This window comes from Mustelus asterias, chromosome 23 (genome assembly GCF_964213995.1).
Source record: "Mustelus asterias chromosome 23, sMusAst1.hap1.1, whole genome shotgun sequence".
In the NCBI taxonomy this organism is placed as follows: Eukaryota; Metazoa; Chordata; class Chondrichthyes; order Carcharhiniformes; family Triakidae; genus Mustelus; species Mustelus asterias.
Genome location: NC_135823.1, coordinates 51,661,475 through 51,676,486, shown reverse-complemented (window position 1 = coordinate 51,676,486; position 15,012 = coordinate 51,661,475). Strand labels below are relative to the sequence as shown.

The following is a 15,012-nucleotide window of genomic DNA, read 5'->3' as shown; positions in this document are numbered from 1 at the left end:
CTTCCATCCTAAAGTTCCAGTACTACCACCCCCACTGCCCAAACCAACCGATACCTCAGCTGGCTCTTGATACAACCGAGGCTCTCAAATTAACTCAACTGCACAATTTTCACACTGGATAAACTCTGAAAGAACTTGTACTTGCCTACGACCTGTGGCAACCACACGTTGTCCCAAAGTGCTTAAAGGCCAATGAAATATTATTGAAATGAAGTCACTGGTTCAACACAGGAAATGTAGAAGCCAGTTTGCGACGATCGTTTTTTTTGTGATGATAGTTGAAGGATCTTTTAAGTCCACCTGAGGTTTGACGTCTCACCCGACATTGCAGTGGAATGTCAGCCTAAATTTTGTGCTCAAGTCCTGGAGTAGGACCACAACATCAGGTTCTGAGAGAAGCTGATAGAACTGCAACGCTATACAACAAGTACAGTACTGTTGATGACACATAGTCCAAAGGGGCAAAAGAGGAGTGAAAGTCACTTGACAAGTTTGACCTAAATACAAGAATATACAAAAATTGGTCACAGGCCGACAAGTCTGACACTTGTGCAATCGGAAGTAGAGCAGCTATGCCTATTTTCCTGAAGAGTACCTTCCGAGGGAAATTCGAACTAAAATCAGGCAATGCATAATTAAGTTATTAAAAGTGACACGCAGATATCACAACATAAATGTTTCCCCACGTCGAGAGAAAAGAGGGATTGATTAATCAAGAAAGCACTGCATTTACAGAACATCTATCATGACTCTCTCAAATACTACATACACAATGAATTACTTTGAAGTGTAATGCCTGCTATTATCTTGCTCACAGCATGATCTCGAACAGATTAGGATGAATGAGAATCTGAGATGTTGTTTTTCCCTCTGCTTTCTCATTGAGGGGGGAAGAGATCAAGAAGAAGCTCTGTTACTCTCCTGATGTCAAATCCTAAATCACAGCAACAGCCAGACCAAACTGCGGTTCAATGCATTACTTATAGGATGGTACACCTAATGGTGCAGCACTCCCTCACTGCTGCACCAAAATGTCTGCCCATGACTTGAGCTCATGACAAAAGAAGTCCTGTATTTGTACAGCATCTTAGATCGTACTCAAATGTTAAGTGTAATCACTGTTGTAAATGAAGGGAAACATGGCAGCCAGTTTGCAAACAGCAAGCTCCCACAAACATGTTTCAGTGATGTTGTTTGGGGGATAAGTACGGCCCTTGACATTGGGAACAACTCCCCTACTCATCTTGAAAATGATGCCACAGAATCTTATGCATCCACTGAAAGCAGATAGGCTTTCATTTAACACCTCATCTGAAAGACTGCACCGCCAACAGTTCAGCACTCCATCACTAATGCACTGGAAGTGTCAGCCTGGATCATGTAGTCAGGTCACTGGTCGCTTGAATCCACCACCTTCTGACGCAGAGACAAGGGTGCTATCAAGCATTTGGTAATTACTAAATACACAGCAGTGGGTAGGGAAAAGAAAAAATTGGTATAAAGCAATAATGGAACAAAACATTTCCTCAATGTAACAAATGTCTCAAATGCTGCATCAATGCTGACAATTCAAATCATATTTTAGATGCCATTAAAGTTTATTGCCTGCAGTTATTCTAAAACATGACAAAGAAGATGGGGTCTTTACCTGACAAGCTATTCTGATGAGAAAATTCACCACAGTGTCAGTGTGCTGCTTATCAATGGGTTTTGAAAGCAGGTGATCCGCCCCTGTTAAAGACTGACTCCTTCCAAACACCTGTTGGTTTAAAAAAAACATTTAAGTGAGGTTACTTTTGCAACTAAACAGAAGATTAACTGCTCCGTAGTCAAATCCATTAGGCACTAGTTTTATTCAAAACCAAATCAGTAAGCCGCAATGATTTTCCGAAAGCTGAACCATTTATTGGGCGTGGTAAACCAGAATCCCTGGTTGCATTTAGTAAGAAATCTCACAACACCAGGTTAAAGTCCAACAGGTTTACTTGGTAGCACAAGCCTTCGGAGCGCTGCCCCTTCATCAGGTGAGATAGACCATTAACTTGGGCCAGAATAGGGTCTCCAAAAATGCTTCGGCTACAGGACCATTCCAACATGTTTTAAAAACCTTGCAATTTTCCAGGCTTTCTAATGTATCAGGAGGAAGTAATGTGAAGGAACTGAGTACATCAGTTCAAGGCTTCCTTTTCCAATATGAAGTACACTTTGGTCTCTCCATCGTAGAGTCCTGGAGTAATACAGCACAAAAAAAACCCTTCGGCCCATCGATGTGGATGTATTTGGCTTTGAAAGATTACAAATTTACTTCAGATCGAAAAACTGTTGCAAATCTCTATACAATGGGAGATCACTTCCATATTAACAAGAGAGAGAGAGTTCGGTCCTTTCCCACATCGTCCGTCACCTTCCTAGTCCTAGATCTTCCTTGAACGTCACTAACAAAAAAGCTAAGACGAGAGCTTTAAACATCATTCAGCTGGTGAGAAGCACTCTGTAGTTACAGTAAGTGGATGCAACTCCATTTTCAACTTTCTTTTATGCTGGATGCTTAAAGCGGAGGTGAAGCTTAAACTCCACTTTCTAAAGAGGAAAAGGATTGGCTGAGAGTTCCTAATAAACATTTCTTTTCCTTCCCCAAGAATAAAAAAAAATCCATTTAACGCAGTTTTGATGAAGGGATGATGTGGAGACACCGGCGTTGGACTGGGGTAAGCACAGTAAGAAGTCTCACAACACCAGGTTAAAGTCCAACAGGCTTATTTGGTAGCACAAGCTTTCGGAGTGTCACTCCTTCTTCAGGTGAAGGAGGAGCAAGACTCCGAAAACTTGCGCTACCAAATAGCTTCTGAGCTTGCTGAATATTTTCTGCATTCTGTTAAATATTTTAGCTTGGGCACCACAGTGGCAGGGCACTGCTGGCTCACAGCACCAGAGACCCGGGTTCAATTCTGGGTGCTCTGGTTTCCTCCCACAGTCCAAAGATGTGCAGGTTAGGTTGATTGGCCATGCTAAATTGTCCCTTAGTGTCCAAAGATGTGTAAGTTCAGGGGATTAGTGGGGTAAACATGTGGAGTGAAGGGAAAAGAGCTGGGTAAGATGCTCTGTCGGAGAGTCGGTACAGACATGATGGGCCAAATGGCCTCCGCCTGCACTGTAGGGATCCTATGATCTGTGGCAATTCCAGTTTTAAGTGTTTTTTTCTTCCTCAGAAATTAACATTAGAATTAAAAATCAAGTATGGAGATCTTTGCAGCTTAGATCAGAACATGATCACCAACTGAACCATAATATTTTCACTCAATGACATTATTACGGCAACCACTTTAACAACACAGGTCTAGCAGAATGAATTCTGTAGACAAGTCATGCTAGCTGAAAACAAAGAAAGGCAACATTAAATGGAGTAGGTTCAGCTAAATACCAACTATGTCAGTGAGTAAAATGCTAAACATTAATATCAAGTGTTGCCACTTTCATAATAGTTCAATTATGTGAAAACATGACAGATTGATGACAAACTAGTTCACAGTTACACCCTGTGCTCAAGGTAAAGCAGTTAATTATCTGCTTTGAACTTCAGCCATCGTTGCTTTTAATAGCTATTTTGCACTACATAAACCTCAACATACTTACAAACTCAAATATCTGCATCTCACAAAGTCACAAACAAGCTTTAATCTATCGACTAGGACACCTAAACTTACAGTAATTAAACTGTGCTAACGCATTCACTGGGAATACATTACCCGACTATATATCATTTCCCAGCCAGATTAGTGACACGAAATGGATTTCGAAGGGTGGAGGGAAAAAAAAGAGGGAGAATTGAAGGAATGACTGCAAACCCTTGTACTGCCCCCACCCCTATTTCTAGAGATTGTACTCACAGTTCCAGCGTTTGTTCTGAAGCGTTTCACATCCTGAGCTGAATCCACCGATAAACCTCGTCTAACGTTGCCATTGGTGGCACTGGTTCCCTCGCCACTGCTATTCGTATCAGCATCAGAATCTGGCTGCATTTTTTCCAACAGCATACAGGGAATTGGGGGGGGGGGGGGGGGGGGGGGCGGGGGGGGGGGGGGGCGGGGAAGAGATGAGAAAGCATTCAACCCATTAAAAAAATTAATAGTCACATATTTCAGTGATGTAGCATAAGAATAAACCATAATAAAGCACATGATTTATGTGAGGGGCAAATCTCATTTCAGCGATCTAGATCCACACAATAAAGGAGTTTTGATTCCTTTTCTTTTTTTGGGTCATATGTGGTCAGCTGAGGTGCATGCTTAACTTATTTATATTTTATCTTTGATGTGATAAAGCAGCCAATGTATACACAGCACCAGCCTTCTTGTACTCGATGCTTGGGGAATTCAGCGTTATCCTACATTTTATGAATGGACCCCCATGTCTTTACACACCTGCATGCACCTCCTTCTGCATAGACTGTCAGGCTACATGCCAAGTCCAAGTCATAGTAAGAAAAACTTTCATTTACATTGCACCTTTCTTTAGTTCAATGTGTTACGGACAAATAAAATAGTCTGGCACTGCAGTCACTGGCACAAGAAACATGGCAACCAATTTGCGCACAACAGCAATGAGATAAATGACCAAATGATAGGTTTTTTGAGGGATAAATATTGGTTAGTACCTGGTGAAAACTGCCCTGCTCTTTTTCAGACTGTGCCTTAGGATTTTTCCCTCTTCCCTAACACTGTAGATGAAGCCTCAACTTAAAGTCTCATCTGGGACTTCCAACTATGAAGCATTTATCACTCTGCACTAAGCGTCAGTCTAGAGTTTGCGCTCAAGTCTTGGGAGTGGGGCTCCAGAACCCAAAATCTTCTGACTCACAAGGCCAGAGTGCCAAGATAGCCATTAAATCAAAAATGGAACCAGAGAGACAGGTTCAGCAGCAAATCTAGATTTTAACCCAGGCGAAGACCTCCTACAAAAACAAAACTAAGTTCAGGTAGGAAATAAGAAAGGAACCAATGCTTTTTTAAAAACAATGTCTCAATCTGTGCCTGGGCATGCAGAGTTAAATCCACCTGCAAACTGGATAGATGCTGGCAATCTCCTTCATTGATAATGAAAACATTAATCGAACTTACACATATATAAATGCACAGTTCTTAACTTGGGAATTCAAATCCAAAGCTGCCAATTTCAAAAAAAGCTCAACAGCTCACTGCTAAAACTATTAGCCTCCTTGCTCTCAAGTTGCACGACAAATTAAAGGAGGAACCTTTAAACATTGAGAACACTCTGGCTATGATCTGTGTGCTGCATTTTTGGAATCTAGCTTTACACAGCTCAATTGAAGCAAAACTATCCATCTTAAGACAAAAAAAACATGACTTCAATCTAGTACAAGGTTGTTAAAAATTTAATTTAAAATAAATTTTGAATTCCATGTTAAAAATGTCCAAATGATGGGCATTCGAGATGAGATTATACGCTAAATATATTTTACCTGCTGGTCTTTGATTCTCTGCAGTTCCCACTTAATGACAACTTCAGCCAGATCTACAGCTAACTTCCTCTGTTCAATGGTGACACTAGGTGTGAAGCCTAGTCGCTGCATGGCACTAACCATGTGTTGCACAAGATGATGTCTCACCGGGAAGTACACCTGGAGAGAAACATTATCCCCAATAGTATTACCGAATACTCAAAACACAGTATTTAACGTGAAACTGCCTCTAAATGAGAAGGTGGATTCCATCTTTGCCTCCTGTAAAATACTGTGTACCGTGACAATACTTTGCTGACATCTTAATAATAGTCACGTGTCAATTATTGCAATATACGTAATGCACCTTCTGGTAAATATTCACATCAGATTTGGTTTCCTTTTGATCCAAGAACTTCATTTTGTCAAGTTCTTTTTATACCAAGGACATTGGACAATTCAGAGTGAAAGAAAAGGAAGAATTAAACTGATGGGTTCAAACAATAGAATACACTTTGAAGGTGAAATGTAAGAGGGTTAATCCCAAAAATCTTTGTCCAACCCAGACAGATGTATTTTTCATATCACAAAGAGCTTTTTCTCTGTTACTTTAACCTCTGCTCAGGCCACTTCATGTCGAGCAACGTTACAAAGTGCTGGTGCAAAATGACAAGCCTTTCGCAAAACATCAGCTAAATGCTGTAGAAAGACCACAGAATAGCTAATTCTTTGAAATGCCAGGTTTAGGAAGGAATCCATCATCCTTCCTATTTTGCTCTCTCTCACTGTCCTTCAGGTTTTGAGGTCAGTTTCTGATTGTTTGGCAATTCTATTTCCTTCAAACAATGATAAATAACTGTACATGACAACTTGCCTTTCGGCCAGAGAATAGCTAACAGAACTAACATATAAACAAATGATCCAACTGCTCCAGGACAGTGGTATCATCAATGAAAAAAGACCATCTTCTTTGCCTTCTATCCTCCTGGTAATTGCATAATAACGGTGTTGTTGACTAACCGCAGCAATCAATCTCTATCAATTAGTCTACACCAGACGTAGATACAAGTGGTAGAGAGCTTTGGAAGCCACGAGGTCCAAAGGTACCTTTTTCCTCCCGGGTATGTTACACCATGGCTCAAATGCTTAGTACGCATTTTAATTTGAGGTTGTTTGCGAAAAGATAGAAGTTCATTTTATTGTTCTTGTAACAGGATCTTACCTTGAAATGTTGAACAATGAGATGCAAGATGTGGACCAACTGAGGCACCGTATGTCCTTCTTCCACAATGATTTTTCTTGTCCAGTGTGTCAGCATTTGATGCCCATCTTCCATCCGAGCAGGGACAGCAGGAGTCAAAATGGCCATCGCTTGCCTGACTACCAGTCGAGCTTCCATAGCATGGGCTTTAAGCAGACTGAGGAAAACCTGCGCAGAATCGAGATAACAAAAACTTAACTTAGAAATGCTTGAGCTAAACATGGTAGTGTCATCTTAAAATGATATATATTGCCTCCTTTAGAGTCAGAGGTTTACATTTAAGACACGTTTAAGACACGTTTTAAAAGCTCTCTCTTTGACCAAGCTTATGGGAATCCCAGCCTATGTCTCACCAACATGCAAGTCCTTTCTGTTTTTATCTTGCCTGTGTAGCAAGGTATAGGAGCAGTGGCCAATTTATTTTCCTGCTTTTACATGAGTACATAAGGCAAAATTCCACCTTGAGAAGCATGCCCGATTTATTAGAACTTTCAGAACCAAACAAAATGTCTCAGAAAGAACATGGCACCTTTGAATCATAGAATCCCTATAGTACAGAAGGAGGCCATTCAGCCCATCGAGCCTGCACCAACAACAATCCCACCCAGACCCTATCCCTGTAATCCCATGTATTAACCCTGCTAATCCCCCTGACACTAAGGGGCAATTTAGGACGGCCAATCCACCTAACTCATACATCTTTGGACTGTGGGAGGAAACCGGAACACCCAGAGGAAACCCACACAGACACAGTGAGAATTTGCAAACTACACACAGACAGTTATCCAAGGCCAGAATCGAACCAGGGTCCCTGGCGCTGTGAGGCAGCAATGCTAACCACTGTGCCACCCAACCTAAGGATTCCCCAAAGTACTTCATAGCCAATGAAGTATATCTCAAGTTTAACCGGTGCTGTTTTGTTGGCAAACGTAACAACCAATTTTGCACACAGTAAGTTCCTACAAACAATAATGAGGTAAGAGACCAGGAGGTCCTTTTATAGAAGCATCAATTGAGGATAAATGTCAGCCAAGATATGCAGGAGAACATCAGCAGTTTTCATCGAATATTGCCAAGGGATTTCCTACATCAGCTTGAACAGACACGCAGGAATCCAGTCCAATGTCAGATCCGAAAAGAAAACAGACACTCCACCACAATGAAGTACCCCTCAATACTTCAGTGATATACCTGCCTGGATCATATGCTCAAAGCCTGGAGTGAGACTTGAACCCACAATCTGCTGTCTCAGAACAGTGTGAGATGCAACCTGGAGCCAATTAGCTAAATTACCAGTTTCTTCCCCCAGTACTACTCACAACTGGCACAACATTAGTAACAAAATTCTGACATTGTACATCTGCATGTAGAAATCATCCTGATTCAAACAGAAACAAACTTAATAGCTTTTGTTAATAACTCAACTCCAGTTACACAGGCATTAATCACCATGGCATCGCTGGACTTGAGCAGTTTTATATAATAGTTGTTGAATTGGTGTTCCGGGCAGCAAGTCCAAAATATCTAGTTTAGTCTAGCTTTAGTGTTTGCTTCCAAGTCTGGAAATAAACGTGACAAATACAGCAAAAGGCTTGGATAATAGAACAGCAGTTCAATCCAATTTTGCTCAGCTGAAAAACATTAGTTGGGTGGGTCACTCTATACAGATATACAGTAAAACCTGGGAACCACAGACACTTTATTCACTGGCATCAGTTGTCTTATTTTTTGCAGGTGTCCTTATTTTCAAAATGGTCATTGTCTGTATTTCCTACATAAAAAAGTCTTTACACAGCTTCCATAGATGCAAAGAAACCACTCGAGCCCCTGGAGTGAGTTGTACAAGTATTTGATTCCGGAGTTAGTGCTTCTCGTGCTGGGCAACCGTTTGCCACTTCACAAAGGTTGTTTCTTTTGGAAAACTCACCGAACCTTGCATTAACTGGCATGCACTGACCTGAGAGTTTTAATGGGGGTGGCGGGGCACAGAAAGATCGTGAGGGGGAGCTCTCGTTAATTTGACTTGGAGAGAGTTGGGGAGAGAGCAAATTTGCAACAGGCTGCAGGTCATTAAAAAGGGTTCAACGCATTGGAAGGCTGCCCGTAATTCGTATTTTGTTGCAAGTCCATGGGTCACAAAGCGCCTCTCCTCATACATTTCACATCTCTGAACAAGTTGTCCATTTATTCAGGCTTCAGCGTTGGTAGACGTGGCCAACACCTTCTCAATTGAAATCAGATATTCAGGGTTACACTTACATAAAAAGCTGTACGGGATTAAAGGGTTTATGATGCGAGGCCTACCTGCAAGACAATTTTTTTATGAATTGCAAATTTGGCTATGATGTGGGCCAGCAGCAAGTGGCCACTGTATTTGCAGGCCGGGTCCACACAAGTCTTGGAAAGTAGGCAAGGCCAGGCGAACGTCATCAGGCGTCTCAGCTTACTGTTCCGATTTTTGTTGTTGTCGTGGATGTGGTGAGGCGCATGCTCAACAAGAAGAGTTGCAAACTGCAGCAAGTAAATCCTCAAAGCGTCTAACATTTCAGCGTGCTTCTCTGGGTCCAGTACCTGATAAAAAGATTAATAGGCGTGCTGATTAACAAATCAATTAATAAGCAGCACAGGCTTGAGGTTCTGGACAAAGAACCAAAGGGGAGATGAGGTGAGAATTATTTCTTACTTCTTTAAAAAAAGTGCAAAATAAAAAACATAATTTTTAAATAGCAAGAAGTTTTTTTTGAAAACACATAAGAGTTATGATCGAGGATGCATTGCCCGAAAATGGCAGTGGAAGCAGATTCAATCATACCCGTCAAAAGGGAACTGGAGATATATTTGTAGAGGAAAAATGCGCAGGGCTATGATGAAAAAGCAGAGTGCGACTAATTGGATAATTCTTTCAAAACGATGGCACAGGCATGATGGGCCAATTGGCTTCCGCCTGTGCTGCAAGATTCTACAGTAACTACTGCAAAATCGTAAAAATGCTTCTAAAAGCCAGGGTGATCTTTCTATTCTTCTGCACAACATCAGTAGCTGCAATTACACAAAACAAAATATATTCACACAAAATAAATTATGTAAAAGCCGTGAGCATCTTGAATCCTCGAAAAGGGTGCAGAGATCGTTGCCAGGAACATTTTAAATTGTGGAGATATCTGAATTATTAATATTTACCATCTAATATCTTTTTCTTGTTAAAAGCAGAAATGATTTATGAGTTGCCACAGGTGGGACTACATTTGAAGTCACAGTGAAGTATAATCACACTTTCAAACTGCTGAATAATTTATGAAGTGTTAAGCCACTTACCAAACTAACACAGCAAAGAACTAATGCACAAACTTATAACATGCATTTACAAACAAGTAGTTTGCATAATAACCCGCGCCATTAGCAATACCTTGGTAATGAAAACACTCGTGATGCTTTCAGGGTTATCTCCCTCGGGGTTAGGTGGCCCTAACAATTGCTCCCCTTCGCCTTTGTCAAAGCTGTACTGGAAAGCGGGGATCAATATGTGCTGCAGAGCCTAAACAGGGACACAACAGTACAAATCATCAGCAAATCACACAGGGTATACCTTTCGACGCATACCCTTGAAAACATGAAGTGCCTCAGGGTTCATAGAATCTCAGAATGATATCACACAGGAGGCCATTCGACCCATCATGGCTGTGCGGGTCCTTTGAGATACAGCGCATAGGTAGTGCATTATACGGTTTAGTTACAGTTCTGAAGGTGGAACATTAACTCTTATTTACGCAACACCTCAAAATTTCAACAATGTTTAAAAAAAACTGACAAAATTAAAAAGTTGAAATTGAAGTTAAAAATGGTTAGCACTGCTGTCTCAGCACCAGGGACCCAGGTCCAATTCCGGCCTCCTGCCCGCGTCTGTGGGGGTTTCCTCCGGGTGCTCCGGTTTCTTCCCACACTCCAAAGATGTGCGGGTTAGGTTGATTAGTAATGCCCCTTAGTGTCAGGGGAACTAGCAGGGTAAATACGTGGGGTTAAGGGGATAGAGCCTGGGTGGGATACCCCTTAGGGTCAGGGGGACTAGCAAGGTAAGTACATGGGGTTAAGGAGGGTGGATCTTGGATGGGATTGTAGTTCGTGAAGGCTCGATGAGCCAAATTGCCTCCTTCCGCACTGTAGGGATCCTATGTTAAATTAAAGCTTTTTTTGTGAACAGGTAGACCCATCATAATGATAGGCAAAAAGTATGTTATTATACAAGAGGAATACATCAGATCACGGGAACCAGGGATAGCTGTGCACCAAAAACTGCATCCTTCAAAGGTTCATCTGGCTGAGGAAGTGCCACTAATTTTAGTAAGCATCTTCTGCAACTGACGTATTTCTGCTGGCAGCTACTGAACCACATGCGAGGTCACAGATAATGGATGACACGCAGCAAATAAAACTGCAAGCAAATATTCAGTAGTTTGTTTCCTTTCTAATTTGTGAATTCTTGTTTAATTGCAGCTCCAAATGAGAACATAACTTATTAAACTGCTGCAGCTGAATTTCCAACACTGCCCTGGTCTGCTTTAGGCCCATTTTTTGATATTTAAAAGTCAAACATTTTAATGATTAAAACATAAAACACCTAAAAATTAAATCCATTCATCCATCATTAGCAATCACAGCAGAAATAGATTAAGTGCACAAATACATTACATCTAGAAAGACACTGCTACATTTTCCCATTACAGTTGTATTATAATGGCTAATCAATCTGGAGAATGATGGGCGCAACAGCAGCAATAAAAACACTCTCAACACTGGCTTAGAGGCTTTGAAATGCCTGGGCCCAGCAACAAATGAATTACATGATATCTGAAGTGATTATATACCAAATAGATCAGGGTTTTAATTGCACCTTCAAAGCTGCTCTGATCTGATGAGCAATGATAACAACAGTGTATATCCTCAGGAAATTTTCTTTTCTCGAATGAATTAACCTTGCCGTTCAAAAAAAAAGTCAAGCATCTGCCGCCACAGTGCAATCTGAAGACAGGACACCAACTTCTAGAGAAGGGTTTACGGGTAACTGCCAAAAGAACCAGAGGCCAGGCGAGACGGCTTTGCTGTTTTTTGAAAAAACGTTAGCCGTGGTGACCTAGAATTCACTGTCTGAAAGCAAATTGAATAGTAAATTTTGAAAAGGAATTGGATAAATATACGAATGGAAGAAAATTGTAAGCCTATGGGGAAAGAAATCAGAGGAAGTTTTATTTTCCCCATCTTGTTTTACAGGATGTGGGCGTCACTGGCTAGGCCAGCATTCATTGCCCATCCCTAGTTGCCCTCAAGGTGGTGGTGGTGAGCTGCCTTCTTGAACTGCTGCAGTCCCCGAGGTGTAGGTACACCACAGTGCTGTCAGGATGATGAGTGGCTTGAAGGGGGAACCTCCAGGTGGTAGTGTGCCCAGGTATCTGCTGCCCTAATACTCTAGGTGGTCGTGGGTTTGGACTGTGCTGCGTAAGGTACCTTCTTGAGTTCCTGCAGTGGAGCTTGTAGACAGCACACACAGCTGCCATTGTTTGTCGGTGTTGGAGGAATTGAATGTTTGTGGAAGGGGTAGAAATCAAACAGGCTGCTTTGTCCTGGATAGTGTCGAGCTACTTGAGTGTTGTTGGAGCTGCACTCATCTAGGCAAGTGGGGAGTATTCCATCACACTCCTGACTTATTCCCTGTAGATGGTGGACAGGCTTTGGGGAGTCAAGAAGTGAGCTCAGCTTTGACCTACCCTGGTAGCCACGGTATTTATATGGCTAGTCCAGTTCAGTTTCTGGTCAATGGTAACGCAGAGGAGGGTGATAGGAATGCAACTAATTGGACAGTTCCAAAGGGTTGGCACAGAGGCAAAGGGCCAAATGGTCTCCTTTTGAACTGTAGGATTCAGTTGCCTGAGGTTTATTTGGTTCTGGCATTTCCTGCGGATTAAATATTTATATACAAAGAGATGAACAACGCTAGGTGCTTAAGGCACACCTGCGGGAAGTTCAATGTGCCAACCAGCCTATTTCTACATCGCACTACCATCACCTTGGCTTTAAGTTCATCTCCAAAGTTTGGATCATAAAACTCCACGAATCGGAAGAAGAGGGCACGCTTCTGTACCACACTGTAATTCTTTGGGATCTCTTCTTCCATGTACTCCTTCAGGAAGGTCATATTGCTTAGGAAACGCCCAGTAAATGCGCGAAGCAGCTGAAACAGCAACTCAATCTCAGCGTAATTCCGCCTGAAAGAATATTAATATTCACAGATCAGTTACTTCTACAAACAAAATCTTAACTTTATCTGAGCATGGTCTAATCAGTTAACAGTAAATTGAGCTGCAACCTCAAAGCAAATCTCAAAGAGACATTGAATGAGCACTTAAGCATTCACAAAGCTTTTTCTATTCCAAATTGTTAGACACAATTTGATTAATGAAGGGTTTTGACAAGAGCAAATAGGGAGGAACTGTTTCCACTGGCAGGAGAATCAGTAAACACAGGACACAGACTCAAGTTAATTGGCAAAAGACCCAGAGGGGAAAATGAGGAACATTCTTTTGTATCATGTTCTGATGACCAGGAACTCATGGTCTGAAAGGGCGTTGGAAGCAAATTCTTAAAGGAAAAACCTGCAGGGCTATGGGGAGAACGAGCAGGGGGAATGGGACTGATTGGTCAAGGGCCAGCACAGACAATCTGGGCTGAACGGTCTCCTGCTATGCTATGATTATTATATAAATTCCAACAAAAGTGTACCTATGAAAAAAAATGCAATAGGCACACAGCACATGATAAAAATAAATCCATAAGTATTGGAATTTTATGTTTGAATTACAACAACACTTGAAATCTCATAGCTGCATGTTTCGATTAGACACAGATCTATAGGAGAATATTTTTACAAAGACTTTGGTTGTGAAGAAATATTTCAAGTACAAGAGATTTATAAGGATATAAAAATATGTCTTTAACTGCACTCCCTTTAGCAAATACATTAAGCCAATCTCTCCTTTTTTTGTTTAAGAAAAGTTACATACTTGCAGTAATTCAGTAGGCAGAACGCAAGGAGTTTCGGTTCCTTCCAGTGAGTGGCAACCATGCTTTCCTTGCGGTGTCGCTCCTGGAAAGCATCGCTCACCCATACCCGTCGTAAGTGGCTCACTAGCTGAGGCTGGCCAGACAGCCAGTTCCCATCGTTCTTCACTATGATGCTGATTATCTGTTGAACAAAACAGGACCAGGGTAAGTGAGACAAACTAAAAAACAAATCTTGCCACTCAATCTGAGCAATAGGGGAAAATGGGGTGGGGGTGTGGTGGGAGCGGGGCTGGGGGTTGTCAAGTACCTCCATTTTTCAAATACATCTCTCAACTTCTGCCATGCTACACAAATTTGACTGATTAATTGGACAGAGCTCAGGATTCTTAATCTCGAGGCCACGGGTTCAAATCGTGAAGACGCTCGAGGGGCTGAAAGACCTACCACATAGCACCAGCGTTTCTAACGCACATCACGCCAACCTCCCACTTACACCCTCCAAAAGATGCCCATGTCAAGCTCAACTGAACGCCACTCTTGGGGTTGTGGCACAACTGAAATTTGTAGCCTGGGTTCTTTAAAAAGCGTCGACTCAAAATTCAATTTTGTGAATCAAACTCTAAAGCTTTAGATTTAATAACTTTCACTGAACTGGCACCAATTTACTTGCTTTTGCGGTGGGCTTAAACTACTTGGAAGTAACTGAGCTATTCAAAGAGTAAAAGACAACCTATCCACATGTGTTACAGGAAGCAGTTCCTGTAATTTAAGTACTTGCCCGTCATGAGTTAATCCCAAGCCAAAATGGCATCGAGAAAGCATGTCTAGCTTAGTTTCTTAATGAGGATGAATGGTATAGCCTTCAGGCAGTGCAGGTTCCAGCCCATTCCATGTCATATTTAATCTCCAGACACATTCGAATGCCAGTTAGTTGGTGCAGTGCTAGAGATGGCAGGCCAGGTGACAGTCTTTGAACAGTGGCCATAACAGAGTGTATGAAACAGTGATGATTTACAATGGAAGAGAGAAGCAGCAGCACATGAGAAAGGGTCTCTGCCCCAGGAAACCAAAATCTCAAGTTTGGTTTTGGTTCCAAGCTGGGACATTTTAGGATTGAAAGAACTTACATTTATGGAACACCTTTCATGTTATCAGGGTGTTCCAAGCTATTTTACTGTCAATTAAATACATTATGAAGAAATGTAGTGACTGTTGTAACGTAGGAAACACAGCAACAAAT

At 41.7% G+C, this 15,012-nt stretch overlaps 1 protein-coding gene across 4 annotated transcripts in view; it reads right to left on the bottom strand.

Moving 5' to 3' along the window:
- The window catches only part of trrap (transformation/transcription domain-associated protein), a 210,915-nt gene that overhangs the window by 113,589 nt on the left and 82,314 nt on the right, over positions 1 to 15,012 (bottom strand). For all 4 annotated transcript variants that reach the window (XM_078240636.1, XM_078240635.1, XM_078240637.1 and 1 more), the window contains 8 exons: positions 13,772 to 13,953; positions 12,778 to 12,976; positions 10,126 to 10,254; positions 9,024 to 9,290; positions 6,681 to 6,887; positions 5,480 to 5,638; positions 3,888 to 4,013; positions 1,649 to 1,759 (listed from right to left, as the gene is read on the bottom strand). In XM_078240636.1, coding sequence (XP_078096762.1) covers positions 1,649 to 1,759; positions 3,888 to 4,013; positions 5,480 to 5,638; positions 6,681 to 6,887; positions 9,024 to 9,290; positions 10,126 to 10,254; positions 12,778 to 12,976; positions 13,772 to 13,953 — 1,380 coding nt within the window. The remainder of the gene's footprint in view (positions 1 to 1,648; positions 1,760 to 3,887; positions 4,014 to 5,479; positions 5,639 to 6,680; positions 6,888 to 9,023; positions 9,291 to 10,125; positions 10,255 to 12,777; positions 12,977 to 13,771; positions 13,954 to 15,012) is intronic.